The 15,005-nt window shown below is 40.2% G+C and overlaps 1 protein-coding gene across 3 annotated transcripts in view; it reads left to right on the top strand.

Annotated features, from left to right (window-relative positions):
- The window catches only part of SCFD1 (sec1 family domain containing 1), a 3,579,547-nt gene that overhangs the window by 240,263 nt on the left and 3,324,279 nt on the right, over nt 1-15,005 (top strand). For all 3 annotated transcript variants that reach the window (XM_044073814.1, XM_044073812.1, XM_044073811.1), the window contains exon 4: nt 5,140-5,230. In XM_044073814.1, coding sequence (XP_043929749.1) covers nt 5,140-5,230 — 91 coding nt within the window. The remainder of the gene's footprint in view (nt 1-5,139; nt 5,231-15,005) is intronic.

The raw sequence follows: 15,005 nt of genomic DNA, 5'->3' as shown, positions 1-15,005 counted from the left end.
TTTTTTTTTTACTGTCGTATGCACACATAAAGCAGTAATTCACACTGCTCTTATATTACAATGAAAATTTACTATAACTATTCTTCCTTTTTGTAGTATTAATGACATCTAATACAAGCATACAGTCCTAATGTTACAGTATAAATGATTCCCAAATGACCATAATACTTGCCAGCCCCATAATATCTCTCCTTATTGTCTTTGTAAATTTTTTAACAGAATAATATCTAATGAACATATCACATTTACATTAATAAATTTATAACTTTCTGCAGACACTAATTGTGTGGATTATTTAACAATACTATGTATATTTAAACTGCAAAAAGAGTCTACTATTTTCCATTTTTGTAAGCCCCCCCCTATGGAATTCTGCTTGTTATCCTTAGCATTGTTAACCTCTACATTTGGACAGTCACTCCTCACATTATCATTGTGTACATCATCTCATTTGGATTTATAATTATTCAGTAATGATTATCCACGAATGAGTGTTGCAGGTCTTATGAAAAAAATACATTTTCTTCTCCTACACTCGTTTCTACATTCTCAGGTGGTGCCTCTTGCACATCAGTTATATTAGGAATAGTGTTGTCATGATATTGTCCTACAGTATCATCTAAAGTTCATTCACCTGTGTGCATCAGAAGGAAGATTTGTTACAGATCCAAGTGTTACTTCCTCTACAGTTTTATTTACTGCTACCATGTCCTGTTAGACATCATCTTACTTTGAGGACAGTAAGACCAAAAATGCCCATGACTTTTGCATTTCCCCAGTATCTATCACAGTGATAAAATGCCTTGCTTCTCCACATTGAGTACACCTGTGTTTAGTACAAGACTGCATAAGGTGTTCTTATGAACCACAAAAAAGCAGGTCTGTGATCGACCATTACAGAACATATGCTTTATAACCATTTATATTAACAACACCCTATATGTGCAAGGCAGCATCCTCAGTTTTTAACTACACCCAAGTTTCCCAAGCCACGATCGATTCATGGTCATTCATATATATTTTTTTTATTTCATAAACATTTTGAAATTTTAATTTGCACAATGTTCTTATCCACAGCACAAAACTATACAGTTAATCATCTTTCTGGAAAAAAATGTAATTCATACAATATTTTATGATACCCATGGTTGACAAAGTTTTTTTAATATCACTTATTGCAAGAAAACTTTCAGCATATGGTGAAGTTGTCAGACAAGGAATCCTTTCCAGTATGAGTAGAAGTGCATATTTCATTAACAGAGGAAGTACTACACTATCCCAAATATCTTGCAATTAACTGAAAGTCTGTTTGTACATGAATTTCTCACCACTGGCAGATTCTGATTTCTTGAACCTGTGCTATCCTTCACTGCATTGGCAAAGTTTTAGGATGTCCATTTTCTGTTAAAATGTATTTGTCTGTCTTGTCAGACCTTCTGTAACACAAACTAAGGACATGCATGTGACCATACCTTTAACCTCTAATGTCTTTGTTACAGTAACATACTGTTCCACACCATCTGCTGTCTTGCATCATTCCATTATCTGATTCCAAGAAGCGGCTGTAGAGTTTGATGGTTCGTCTGCACTTAATAGCTAATCTAAAGTATCCTCATGCAAACCTACATCTGCCAAACACAATACTTCAGCAAGTGGTTCCCTAAGACACTGTAGGTTTTCATTTATGTTCTCTTGTTTTTCTCTGTTACCATCTTATTGGCCTGTCACTTTAGAATCCGGAACACAAAAAGAGTAGGGGAATTTCACTGGGTTAGTATGAATACTATCTTGTGTCTCCCCTGGAAAGAAGGCATTGGCCTAGTTGGACTAACATGGTCAACAAAGTATAAATAAAAATAATTAAATTCCTCATTCTAAGGACATGTAAGACAGGCATCGGAGAGGGTGGAGCATAGCTGATGACAGAAAGTTGAGGTGGGAACCAACAAAAGAAAAGAAGAGCCACACACTGCTTGCACAAGGAAGAGTCTGAGGTCTCTTTTTTTATGTTTTAAGACTGGTCTATTCTTTATGTTGCCTAAGCTGTGCATTTTCCTCCAGTTCTTCCCTTCAAACAGTAGTGTATAGGAAAGAGAAGTGCTTTTAAATGGGTAATCATAGCCTACTTGGTTATTTCTCAAGACAGCTAAAGAATATCATGCATTATGTAATTCTCATAGTTTTCTTTATTTCTTCTTTCTTTTGCATTATGAAAATCCAAATGTTAGAACAGTCATCCAATATATTTTTCTCGCAATCATTTGATTTTGATCCTTATGCATATTTAAGGAATCTTTAAACCCAGTAGCAGGCATGTATAGTACATTTCGGTGAAGTCGTTATTGTAAATCTGTATACCCAAGTAATGTAGATTCCTGCCATTCGGTGTCTTCCTACCTCTGACCCCCCCCCCCGGATTATTCTTCCATGATCATGATCATGTTTACTTATATTTGAATAAGATAGGGAAGCTGAACAATTTCTTTTACTTATTTTGATCTAAATATGCTTGGGAAGTTGAACTGTTTCATTGTTGTCACAATTATTTTCTTCAACTTATAATTTATTTTTAAAATCAGAAGATTGCTGCTTCACAGGTTGACACCCCTGCTCAAAAAATATATATATTGAATAAAAAACAGCAACTGTGTACTGAGCAGGAGTGAAAGTGAGAGTATAACAAAAGATGACAGTCGCAGTTGTAAAATCCACGTAGTTTATTGCAGATAAGGTTAAACGGATAAGCGCTTTCACTGTATCAGCTTCATCAGATCCATAATTAAACCCCCCTAACAAACAATACTATATATGGAAGAAGCATAAAAGCAATCAACCTATCAAAACAATCAATTCAACACAAGTCTCTATTTAAAGACATAGCATGCTGCGAAAGGCTACAATACGCAGCATGATACAAAAGTATATATGTGTATAAAATAGCCTGGAACATCCTATAAAATATGTAGAGTAAGCTATCACATAAGATCTGTATATAATAATCTAATACATAAAAAATTTCGGTACATAAAAGCTTAATATAAGCATTACCATGTATAAAACAACAAATTTATACAAAAGCCTGGGGTCAGTTCACATATCCAAGCTACCTCAGCCTGGGTTTACTAGGAACCCTTTCATTTAAGCCTAATCCCCTATCAGTTCTTAGGAATATTACTCAGTCACTCTCTTTGCCTTCAATAAATGTCCTAACATCTCCTCCCCTCTAAGAGCATAAAAACACATGATAAACTAGCACATAAGATATAGTATACTAGTACATAAAAAATTTTAATACATAGAGCTTATTGTAAGCAATATTATGTGCATATGAATAATATACGGCTAAAAAAGCCTAGGATCATTTCACATGTCTACCCTGCCTCAACCTAGGTTTAATAGATGCTCTTTCATTTAAACCTAGTCCCCTGTCAGCTCTTAGTAGTGTTATCCAGTCACTTTCTTTACCTTCAGTAAACGTCCTAACATCACCACCCCTCTGAGTTGGGGTGATGACTTCTAACACTCTAAACAGAAAATCATGTTCATGACCGTATGTGGCTACATGCTTAGCTAAGGCATTATGCAATGTCCCCTTCCTAATGTGATATTTGTGCTCTCTCATTCTATCTCTAAGGGGTCGGTTGGTCTTGCCCACGTAAAAAGAACACAGCTGACACACTGCTAAGTAAACCACATGAACAGTCATGCAATTAGCTTCCACATTGGTGTGAAAAACTCTTTGCAAATCTGGACGAAAAAACTCTACATTACTGTCTATGAAAGGGCAAAAATTGCAGTGGCCGCAAGGTCTAGTACAACCGACCTTCGTAGGACGTTTAGCCATTCTTGGATAACACAACATCCTTTTCAAGTTGTTCTTGTTCCTAAAGAGGAAGCGTGGAGCTTCCCCCACTATCTGCTTTAGGTCATCATCAACCTGCAGGACGCACCAAAACTTACTTACAATCTCCTTAATTTCCGATTGATCTGATGAAAAAACTGTCGAAAACTTAACACAAGGTTCAATCTTTTCGTCCCCAATGATACTAAGATTGATGGGTCCAAAATACGGCCTGGCTACTGTTGAACGTAAATCATGTACCTCATCCAAATACCGATTGACCTCGTTCACATTATAACCCCTTTCTACTAACCTCTTTAACCTCAGTCACTGTTTTAACCAGTGTTGTTAACACTTTTCATTGGGTAAGGCCACCATATTAGGCTTTTTGTAGGATGAACATGTTTATGCCAAAATAAAAAGGCCTGCCTCCTCTGCAGTTTGAAAACTACTACTGTGGAGAAGTGAAGACCCCCCCCCCCCAATCCTTGACCTTTATTAAAGTAAGCTAGATGTGATGCGACTACCTCACAGTGATGAGTCCATATAAATGTATACCCTTGTATTTCTGTTGTGGCTTGCAGCTACGCTGTAAAGTGGATATTGGCAACACATTCCATAACTATGCAGTGAGTTGATGGTAGCAGTCATTGGTATAATGAATCTGTTTTATTTGTATAGCTGAATCATAATCTTACTCCATGTGATGTATGCCTTACTTAGGGAACTGATTTTCTCGGTTTATTCTCACCTGGGTGGGGGGAGACATGCTTGGATACTCAATAAGTTATATACCTTCATTGTTCCTTTTCTTATGTCATTCTGAAAAATGTAATTCATGCTGCCATTGTAAAGTAGTCCAAGTTACATTAATGCAAGTATCTAAGCTTTACATACATGTTCAGCATGCCAAGGCCATTGCATCTAGAGTGTCTTGCTGAAGTAATAGCACAAAACACTTGGAAACCCGAAATAGTGTTGAGTTACCTGCTATCTCAGTGCCATAACCCACCTTAGTTTCTGTTTTTACCACACTTTTTTCTAGCTTTTCCTGGCGTGCTGCCAGTTTTGTCTGACTAATAAAGTATCACTGTTTTGTAGACTTGATGAGACTTTTTCATATAGCTGGTTTCTTTTTTCATTATTTTTATTAACTGGTATTTAGTGTTTTAAAACCAAATTAACTTTATTCCGTTTTACTAAGAATTGAATAACTTCATGATTAAAGCCGTCTGTTGAGTGCTTACAGAGGAGAAATTACTCTTAAACCTGTGTTAACCTGCTTTTGTTTGCTTCAGCCTTTTGCACTCTGATCGTGACCCTATTCCAGATGTTCCAGCGATATACTTTGTGATGCCAACAGAAGAAAACATTGATCGGATATGTCAGGTATTTACTTCTGTTTTCCAGATTAACTTTTGATCAATTTTGTCCTTTTTTAATACTCTGTGGTGATTTGTGTTTGAGTTGATATGTGCATATTTAAACATTTACTAGAGAAAATATTTATTTTGTATCAGAATACAGGCACTACAATCAAATTATTATTATTTTTTGCCGTATTTATATTAAATACTTACTTTAGAAGTCTTCTTACAGTGAATGATCTGTCTTGAAACAGTAAGCTTTTCATACTTTTACAGAAGCAGCACATACAGATAGACCACAACTTTTCAGTTATTTTTAGCTGTTTGTTGTTGTTTAAATTTCTTTGCCCACATCTTCTGTCTTTGTCATGCAGCACAGGAGTGAAGGTATCATTTATTTCATCCAGCACTATCTGAGAACATTGCTCTGCCATGGAGTTAGTATTGAAAAACTGTTGTAAGGTGTTAACCTTATTCACGCTTGATAATGGAATGAATTATCTAACGCAGACTTAAGCTGCTCACGACTGTCACTTTATTCTGTTTCATACAGACTACTCAGAGGCAATCTATGCCTTATATCTAAGGCAATCCTTGACCCTGCTTTATTGGAAAATCTGTGTATCTGCAAGTCAAATGGTACACTGGTTACTCGCTCTAAAGACCTTAACCTGGTATGTGGCATTAATAGAATCTGCCGGAGGGACAAATTTGTCTCCCAGAGGTTACCACACCTTTTGGAACGGATTCCCATTTCATGTCAAGCAGACCACCTCATTGGCCCTCTTCAAACACAATCTGGACGATTGGATGGGTAACTGTAAATTCACCCCAGGGGTTCCACCTGTGTCCCTCTTGGACAGGGGCAATTGGTGCTGATCATGGAAATAATAGTAGAACTTGGCCAGGCTTGTAAGGGCCATTAGCCTTGTAACATCCTATGATACAGGATGCTGTGTAAGTTGCTGCCCTTGACTGGCAGTGTCTTATGTTGTTTGATCAGTATCCTTAGAGAAGCGTATGGATATTGCACTTATCTGTCAGTAATTTATTTTGCTGTTTTAATCAGTGATCCATGAGAGAGATGTTTGTTCTTGCTCGAAAAAGGTAGTTAGTGTTAGGAATTCTTGTTGCATTGAATTTTATATGTGATACTATTTGGATGCATTCCAGTTGGTCTGGACATGTCACATATACTAAAAGGAAAATGTAATAAGCTTTCAAAGGGGATGCTTGCACTAGCTGAGGAAGTGTCATTCACAGTTTTGCTGTGGAATATCCTGAATCAGCATTCTCACTACCATTCTTGTTTCATACCTCTTTGTACACCACACATTCTCTGTATGTCTCCATTTTTTTATAACACTCACCCTTTTGTGCACCCTTGGTGAGATGATGTATACAGATGTTGCATGCATTTTCTACAGTTACTGTATAGGCTATAGTGTGGTTCTGTTGGTTTGCTGAAAGCTTAATTCCGTTTTTGAACTGCTTTCCAACTTAGGCCTCCTATTAGTGACCCAGTCCTTTCTTGTAAAGTTTACTTCAGGCTAAGGAAGGTTATCCTTCCTCCCTTGAAACCTACAGCCGTCTCTGACCTGATCCCTAGGCCACCAAGGATGTGAGTAATCTTTACTTCCTTCATTGCAATTAACAAATGTTGTAACTGTGTACTTGCACAGTGAAAGGAATGTTTGTGCCAAGCTGCTACAGTGCAGTGAAAAAGTATTTTTCCCCTTCCTGATTTCTTATTTCTTTGCATGTTTGTCACAATTAAATATTTCAGATCATCAAACAAATTTAAGTATTAGACAAAGATAACCCAAGTAAACACAAAATCCAGTTTTTAAGTGATGATTTTATTTATTAAGGAAAAAAACTATCCAAACCTACATGGTCCTGTCTGAATAAGTAAATTGCCCCCCCCCTTGTTAAATCATGAAGTAACTGTCGTTAATCACATGTTTGGGAAAGCTGAGTTCAATTTCCCTAGCTGCACCCAGGCATGATTACTGCCAGACCTGTTGAATCAAGAGATTACTTAAATAGAACCTGTCAGACAAAGTGAAGTAGGCCAAAAGATCCCAAAAAGGAAGACATCATGCTGCAGTCTAAAGAAATTCTGGAACAGTTGAGAAAGTAATTGACATCTATCAGTCTGGAAAAAGTTACAAAGCCATTTCTAAAGCTTTGGGACTCCAGCGAATCATGGTGAGATCCATTATCCACAAATGGAGAAAATATGGACCAGTGGTGAACCTCCCCAGGAGTGGCCGGCCTACAAAAATTACCCCAAGAGCGCAGCGACGACTCATCCAAGAGGTCAGAAAAGAACCCAGAACAACATCTAGAGAACTGCAGGGCTCACTTGCCTCAGTTAAGGTCAGTGTTCATGACTCAACCATAAGAAAGAGACTGGGCAAAAATGGCATGCATGGCAGAGTTCCAAGGCGAAACCCACTGCTGACCGAAAAGAATATAAAGGCTCGTTTCACTTTTGCCAAAAAACATCTTGATGATCCCCAAGACTTTTGGGAAAGTATTCTGTAGACTGACAAAACAGAAGTTGAACTTTTTGGGAGGTGTGCATCCTGTTACATCTGACATAAAAGTAACACAGCATTTTAGAAAAAGAACATCATGCCATTAGTCAAACATGGTGGTGGTAGTGTGATGGTCTGGGGCTACTTTGCTGCTTCTGGACCGGGACGACTTGTTGTGATTGATGGAACCATGAATTCTGCTCTCTACCAAAAAATACTGAAGGAGAATGTCCAGCCATCAGTTTGTGACCTCAAACTGAAGCGCACTTTGGTTCTGCAGCAGGGCAATGATCTAAAACACACCAGCAAGTCCACCTCTGAATGGCTTAAAAAAAACAAAATGAAGGTTTTGGAGTGGCCTAGTCAACGTCCAGACTTGAATCCAATGGAGATGCTGTGGCATGACCTTAAAAAGGCAGTTCATGCTCGGAAACCCACCAATATGAGTGAATTAAAACAATTCTGCAAAGAAGAGTGGGTTAAAATTCCTCAACAGCGATGTGAAAGACTCATTGCCAGTTGTTGCAAATGCTTGAGTGCAGTTGTTGCTGCTAAGGGTTGTACCACCAGTTATTAGGTTTAGGGTGCAATTACTTTTTCACATAGGGCCATGTAGGTTTGGATATTTTTTTTTCTTAATAAATAAAATCATCACTTAAAAACTGCATTTTGTGTTTACTTCGGTTATCTTTGTCTAATATTTAAATTTGTTTGATGATCTGAAACATTTAAGTGTGACAAACATGTAAAGAAATAAGAAATCAGGAAGGGGCAAATACTTTTTCATTGCACTGTATATGTTGTACCAGGGAGTCTTTCCGGTATAAGTCTGTATGTCAAGATTCCCAAGTTCAAAATGGTAGAAGTAAGATCTTGAACTTGGGACTCTTGACTTGGAGATTTAAAGTGGAAAGATCCACTACTGGCCTCCGTGATCTAACCAGAAAAGTCCCTGAATAATAGCCTTTGCCTAGAAGACTGACTGGTTCTATTACTACCTGGTTACCATTTTGTGAAGAATAGGAAGAAAAAGAGAAATCTTGATCTGATGATGTCATTTTCATTCATTCCTCAACTGTTGGGTTCAAATCCGACTCTGCCACTTTTTACAGCTCGTGAAACACTGAAGCTCTCAAGCTCATCTCTTACCCATAACACCCTAGTCCCCTGTCATACCTCAGATCTCATTTGCCACCATTGCTTTCAGATGTTAGCTCTTGAGCTGAAATGTGCTTTTCATAAGTATTAGTAGAATTTATATATATATATATATATATATATATATATATATATATATATATATAAAACCTTTCCTTTTTCATTTAATCCACTCTTGCCCTTATTACGCTATTTAGTGTATTTTTCTCAATACCATTGTTGGTATTTTCTCTTTTTCTATTCCCTTACCTTTGAGATACTCACTTTAAATTGCCATTGCTGGTAATACTTCCTTTCAACTTTTCATAACTAGTTAAAAGTTTAAAAAAAAAAAAAATTATTTCTCTTTTTCTGTCTTGTCTGCTACTAAGTACACTCATAGATATATCTGAAAAACCTTCAGGTTTTAAAAAATGTAAGGCCTGCGGCCATAAGATTCTGTTGTTAGATGCATATGAGTTGTGTGTTTATTTGAACTCTGCATGCGATATATGTAAGGCCTTTAATCCAAGTGCCCTTATTGACCACAAAAATAAATTCATCTTAAGAAGATTAATGCCTTCAATGTCCTCTGATAAATGATCTGGGGCTGAAACCCCAAGAAAGGCAATAAAAAGGAGGCCAGAAATTGTCCATCGGAACCTTCAGGTTTTTGTGCTCCGAGCTCGGAACTGCCTCTGAAAATATTTAAATCATTAGATCTGATGACCACACTCTTTGAGCCGACTTTTTCAGATCCAAAATCTATGATGTCAGATCTGACTCCCTCAGATCCAAAGAAACCCAAGGATAGGTCTTTTCAGATCCAGTCTCCTCCAACTTTGCATCCAGTATCTTCCTGTCTTCCATATCCTTTCTTGGAAAGATATCACCATTCCAGGATTTTATCCACCGATTCCTTTTCTTGGTCCTCCAGAACTCTGACCAAAGCCGATATGGATTGGATGATGAGGAAATTTCTCTCAATGCAAATTCAAATGGGGGGTTCTCCCGGCTCCTACTCCATCAGGTCCGGAGACCTTCATTAGTATTACCCCAACTATTTTGTCTCCTTCTCTGACCTGATCTTTGGTTTCTGAGCAGTTGGATCCTAGAATCTTGGATCAGTCAGTATTGGATGTGAATGAAGATCCTTGTATCTTCTGTGCTGATACTATCTCTGAGTGGACCACCTCCAAGCATGTTGGAGCTGGATGACTTTTGAAGTCATAGCATCAGAGCTGGATTCAAGGTGTCAGAGCCATCTCTGCCCCTCAGAGCCTCAGCCCTTGACAGCTCAGCTCAGATACCTGCTTCAAGTGGTTTGCCTTTAGGTTGAAAGGAGACGACAGTTTGGAAGCATGTCTTCTCAGATCTGTCGGTTTCTTTCTCCCCAAGCATTCTGTTTTCAAGGTAGTGGAGAGAGTTTTCTCTGCTCCAAGAGAAAGGATGCATCCACCCTCCGTTGCACCTATTTCCCAGACCCAGTTGTCTTTACATCTTGAGCCTCAACTTCCTACTCCACAGGGACAACTAACTCAAAGTCTCCTGGATACCTAGCAGAGTATATTGCTGTCTTCCGATACTTCTGTGGAACATCTTGCCGAAGAAGTCCCTAGGAAGAGAAGGTGCAAAAGGAGGCATTTAGATTCTCCTCAGGAGTCTGTCATGAAGGATTACTGATCTCAGTGATGGGGAAGGGTCCCCAAGGTCATCATCTGACAATGTCTCATTTGGAGACATATTTGAGATCATCTAGCAAAGAGGCTTCCCAAGAGGAATCAGTGTGTTCCTGGAAGCCTTTGGGGCTGGCCCACTTACCTTCTGGATGACTCCACCTGCCAATGAGCTCATTGATTTGATCTTTTGAACCTGATTCCGATAAGCCGATCCCCAAGAGACCAGACACAGGATGCTGGCCTCACCCAAGGATAGGGAATTTTGAAGCAAAGGAGTACCAGCTGATGCCACAGTCATAATTGCGGCCACAAAAAAGAAACTTGCAGAACAAGTTCTTCTGTTCATCCCTGTAACAGGGACTCTAGGGAGGTGGACAGATTCAGGAAGTGTGTATATGTTTCAGTGACCTTTCCACTTCGGTCATTGAATTATTTGTCACACTTCACCAGACTGCAGAAGGATTTGATTAAAGAACTCAACAAATTCCTCTCTGGGACCATTACTTCTGAGGCAGAGAGCTCAATTGCCTCACATTTGGTTACCCTATAGTCCATTTCAAATCAGTCTGTGAGGCTCATCTCACATGCAGTGGAAGGTACCTCAAGGGTGGTGAGTTCAGACATTTCCACTAGGAGGCATCCCTGAAAGCACCTGTGTGATTTTGTGAAGCCCTTCAAGTCTTCCTTTGTCAGTGCTCCCTTTGATAGAAGTTCTTTATTTGGCCCCAAGATTAAAGAGACATTATCCAGGTGTGAGCAGGATGGTAAGACCCTGTCTGCTGTGGACGTGCATTTTTGACTCCTCAAAGGACCTTTTCTAGGAATCAATGAGGTTGTTGAAAAATGTGGTTCAGAAAGTCCCAGGGTCCCTTCCAAGATCCATGTGGAGATGGTTCCCCCAGGGGCAGAGGAGGAAACTCTAAGGGAAGACGCCACCCGCATGGCAGAGGTTTCCAACAAAACCAAGGGTCCAGAGGCACTTCCTCTAACAGATCCTATCAGTGTTCCTGCAGAGAGGCCAGATTGTCTACCTGTGGAGGCTTTCAGGAGGTTGTTTATCCCTGCACCTGAGAGCCTGACAGGAGATTACAAAAGATTAATGGGTACAGAGGATTTTTTCCAGAGTTCATATAATACCCTTTTCCCTAGCCCCCCTTAACAGTAAACAAAATTCCTAATGCTCCACCCAGTCAGAGGAAAGCAGCAACACTAGAAATAAAAACAAAACTGCTAGAAAAAAAAAAAGAGTAATCCAAGAGGTCCCCCCAGACCAGAAAGAGTTGGGAACTTACTCGAGATTCTTTTCAGTGACAAAGAAAACAGCGGACTAGAGACCAGTTTTGGATCTCAGTAATCTGAACAAGTCAGTTCAGTACACAAAGATGTTCATCTTGTTACCCTGCTGCAGTCATCACACTTGGGTTATCCTGTCGTCAGGCTGTCCCGCAGTCGGCCCGAATTCCAAAGTCTTGGACCGGCGTTGGTTGCTGTCGCTTCTTCCCTGATGTCAGTGTGCCAGGGGTATATAAGAGGCATCCGACGCCATTTTCTTCAGTCTTTCTTGCCGCGCGGTGTCCGAAGCAGAAGCAGTTTGCAAGTGCCTGTCGGTCGACACCTGAGATTTTCGAATCGAATTTCAGTCCGAAGTCTTCAAAGCTAAGTACACCATTGGGGAACCTTTTCTTGCCTCAGTCCGATGTCAGAAAAAGTTAACAACTGCATTTCTTGTGGGAAGCAAATACCTCATAAGGACTTTCATTCTTATTGTATACCTTGCCTAGGCCCAGACCATGACGTCACTGGTTGTCGGTTTTGTGCTAGGTTCAATAAGCGAACTATAAAGCAACGCTTTGATTTCGCACAACACTACTTCGGTAGGAAATTTAATTACACTATGCCGTCGGAGCAACCGACTACCGGCGTGCATAAAAAACGCAGAGATAAAGACAGGCAGCCTAGATCCAAGCCAGACTCTGAGGCTTCGGCTGGGCTGGTCGCCGGTTCTCCGGTTTTCAGTGAGGCACCTAGGCAGTCCTTGGTGACCGCAGAATTGCAACCCCAGACCGCTTCGGATTCTCAAGCAGAGAGTTCTAGTTTGACGCAGCCATTTTCTTTAGGCCCTACCAACAACATTGCAGAAGGAGAAGCCGGTGCTGTGGAAACACCTTTGGTTACAGAAAGTGTCTTCAGACCGACTACTCTCACCATAAAATCTTAAGCTAAGCTTAAGACTCCTCTAAAACCTAAAAAGACTGCACATCAGTCTCCAGTTCAAGGCCCCATGCCTAAGAAACAGATGCTCAAAATGGCTGAAGATTTGATTTCTTTAATCAGGGGTTCCCAACCCCCCCCAGACAAAAGGCCTAGACAAGAGGAGGATTATGCCTCCTCTGATCAAGTGTCTATTTCCTCAGGCTCCTCTGAGGAACAGGATTACTCCTTTCCCCTTATGAAGATTCTGATGCTGAAGATTCCATTCCCTCAGCTTCTCCCCCTGAAGACTATTCCTTTGGGGAAACCTTACATACCATGAGGGAACATTTCCACTGGGAAGGTCAGGACTACTCTGACTCAAAGAAAAGGCTCCGAGAGTTTCTTTTACTCCCCCAGCACAGACCACTTGCTATCCCTCCAGTTTTAGACATTGTGGATGATGTTTACTTAGAATCTAGTCTAAATCCAGATTCTCTGCCTCCTGCTCCAGCCAAACCAGACAGATATTATAGAGTGCCTGACTCACACAAATTCCTTTACAAAAGCCCTGTTGCTGACCCAGAGACGATCTCCCAGGGTCCCAAAGGGGCTAAGGCTTCTATGGCCAAAAATCCTGTACCCTCTGAAAGGGACTCCAGAGCACTAGATAGGTGGGGGAAGAAGGTTTACACCTCAGCTACTCTAGCTATGAGAGCACTAAATTGTCAATTTCACATGCCGAAATACCAGCAATTCCTAATGTCTCAAATAAAACAAAAGATGAGCACGCACCCTCAACAGTCTGAATTCAACGAAATGCAGGATCTGTTGCATGCAGCTGAACAGGTGGGCAAACATATTTTACAATGTGGATTTGATTCCTTGGAAGCTTCCTGTAGAGCTGCTGTTACTGGGTCTGTTATACGTAGGCATGCTTGGTTAAAGGAACAAACTCTGCCTGATCATGTTAAAGCAAAGTTACTAGACGCACCCTTACAGCAGGATGTCTTATTTGGAGTTAAAGCAGAAGAGGTTTTAAAGAAAATGGAGGATAAGGCAAAATCTATGCAGACGGTCAAAGATTTCTTACAGGTACAACCCCCACGCTTCAGCAGAAACTGGCCAACAAAAATTGGTCCTTTCCAGCTTCTGACAGACCACAGAGGGGTAAATACAATCGCGCAAGGGGCAGAGGTCAAGGACAAATCCCTTACAAACCTCGCCAATGGGGCACTGCAACACAGAAGGGAGGAGAAGACAGGTCCCAAACTACTAGAAGACAAACACAATGACTTAAACCTTAAACTGCCAAACAAAGCTCTCTTGGCAGCTCCATTGGGAGGAAAATTAGCACTTTTTGCAGACAACTGGCGCATCATCACAAAGGACAAATGGGTCCTAGACATTATCTCACAAGGATACAGATTCCATTTCCACACCTTGCCAAGGATAAAAGGAATGCCAAACCTGCCACAAAATCAATGGGCAAAGGCACAAAAACAAATTACAGCTCTCATGGGCATAAGAGCTATTCATCTGGTACCAACACAGGAGCAAGGCCAAGGTTTTTACTCAAGGCCCTTTCTAGTCCCCAGAAAGGACAATGCTTGAAGACCCATTCTACACCTTTCGATTCTAAACACCTTCTTGCAAGTACCCAAATTCAAGATGCTAACACTACAGCAGCTTCTTCCCATGTTGGGCAAGAAAGCTTGGCTAGTAACGTTGGACCTCAAGGAGGCATACCTGCATGTCCCTATCAGACAAAATTGCAGAAGATACCTCCATTTCATTCCAGGTTCAACCCATTACCAATTCTCTGCACTGCCCTTTGGCTTATCTACTGAGCCCTGGGTCTTCACAAAATGCCTGGCACCAGTAATTGCATACTGCAGACAAAGAGGAATTCAAATATACCCATACCTGGACGACTGCCTAATCCAAGCAGAAAGCAAGGACATTCTCTTACAACATCTGGCTTTTGTAAAACACCTTCTAAGTTGCCTAGGGTACACAGTAAACGAAAAGAAATCAAAACTAGTGCCTTCACAAAATATGACATTCCTGGGTGCCAGCTTGAATACAACAGCCCAGATGGCTTATCTCACGCCAGACAAACAACTACAACTAACTCAATACTTCAAAATAATGGCAACAAAGACCCAACTCCCTGCAAGAAAAATTCTGCAGGCCTTGGGCTTCATGCATCTTGCATACTACTAATACCATTTGCAAAACTGCATAT

This window comes from Protopterus annectens, chromosome 6.part0 (assembly GCF_019279795.1).
Source record: "Protopterus annectens isolate FY-2018-M chromosome 6.part0, PAN1.0, whole genome shotgun sequence".
Classification (NCBI taxonomy): Eukaryota; Metazoa; Chordata; order Ceratodontiformes; family Protopteridae; genus Protopterus; species Protopterus annectens.
The sequence above is the reverse complement of the archived record's forward strand: the minus strand, read 5'-3'. Positions and strand labels throughout refer to the sequence as shown.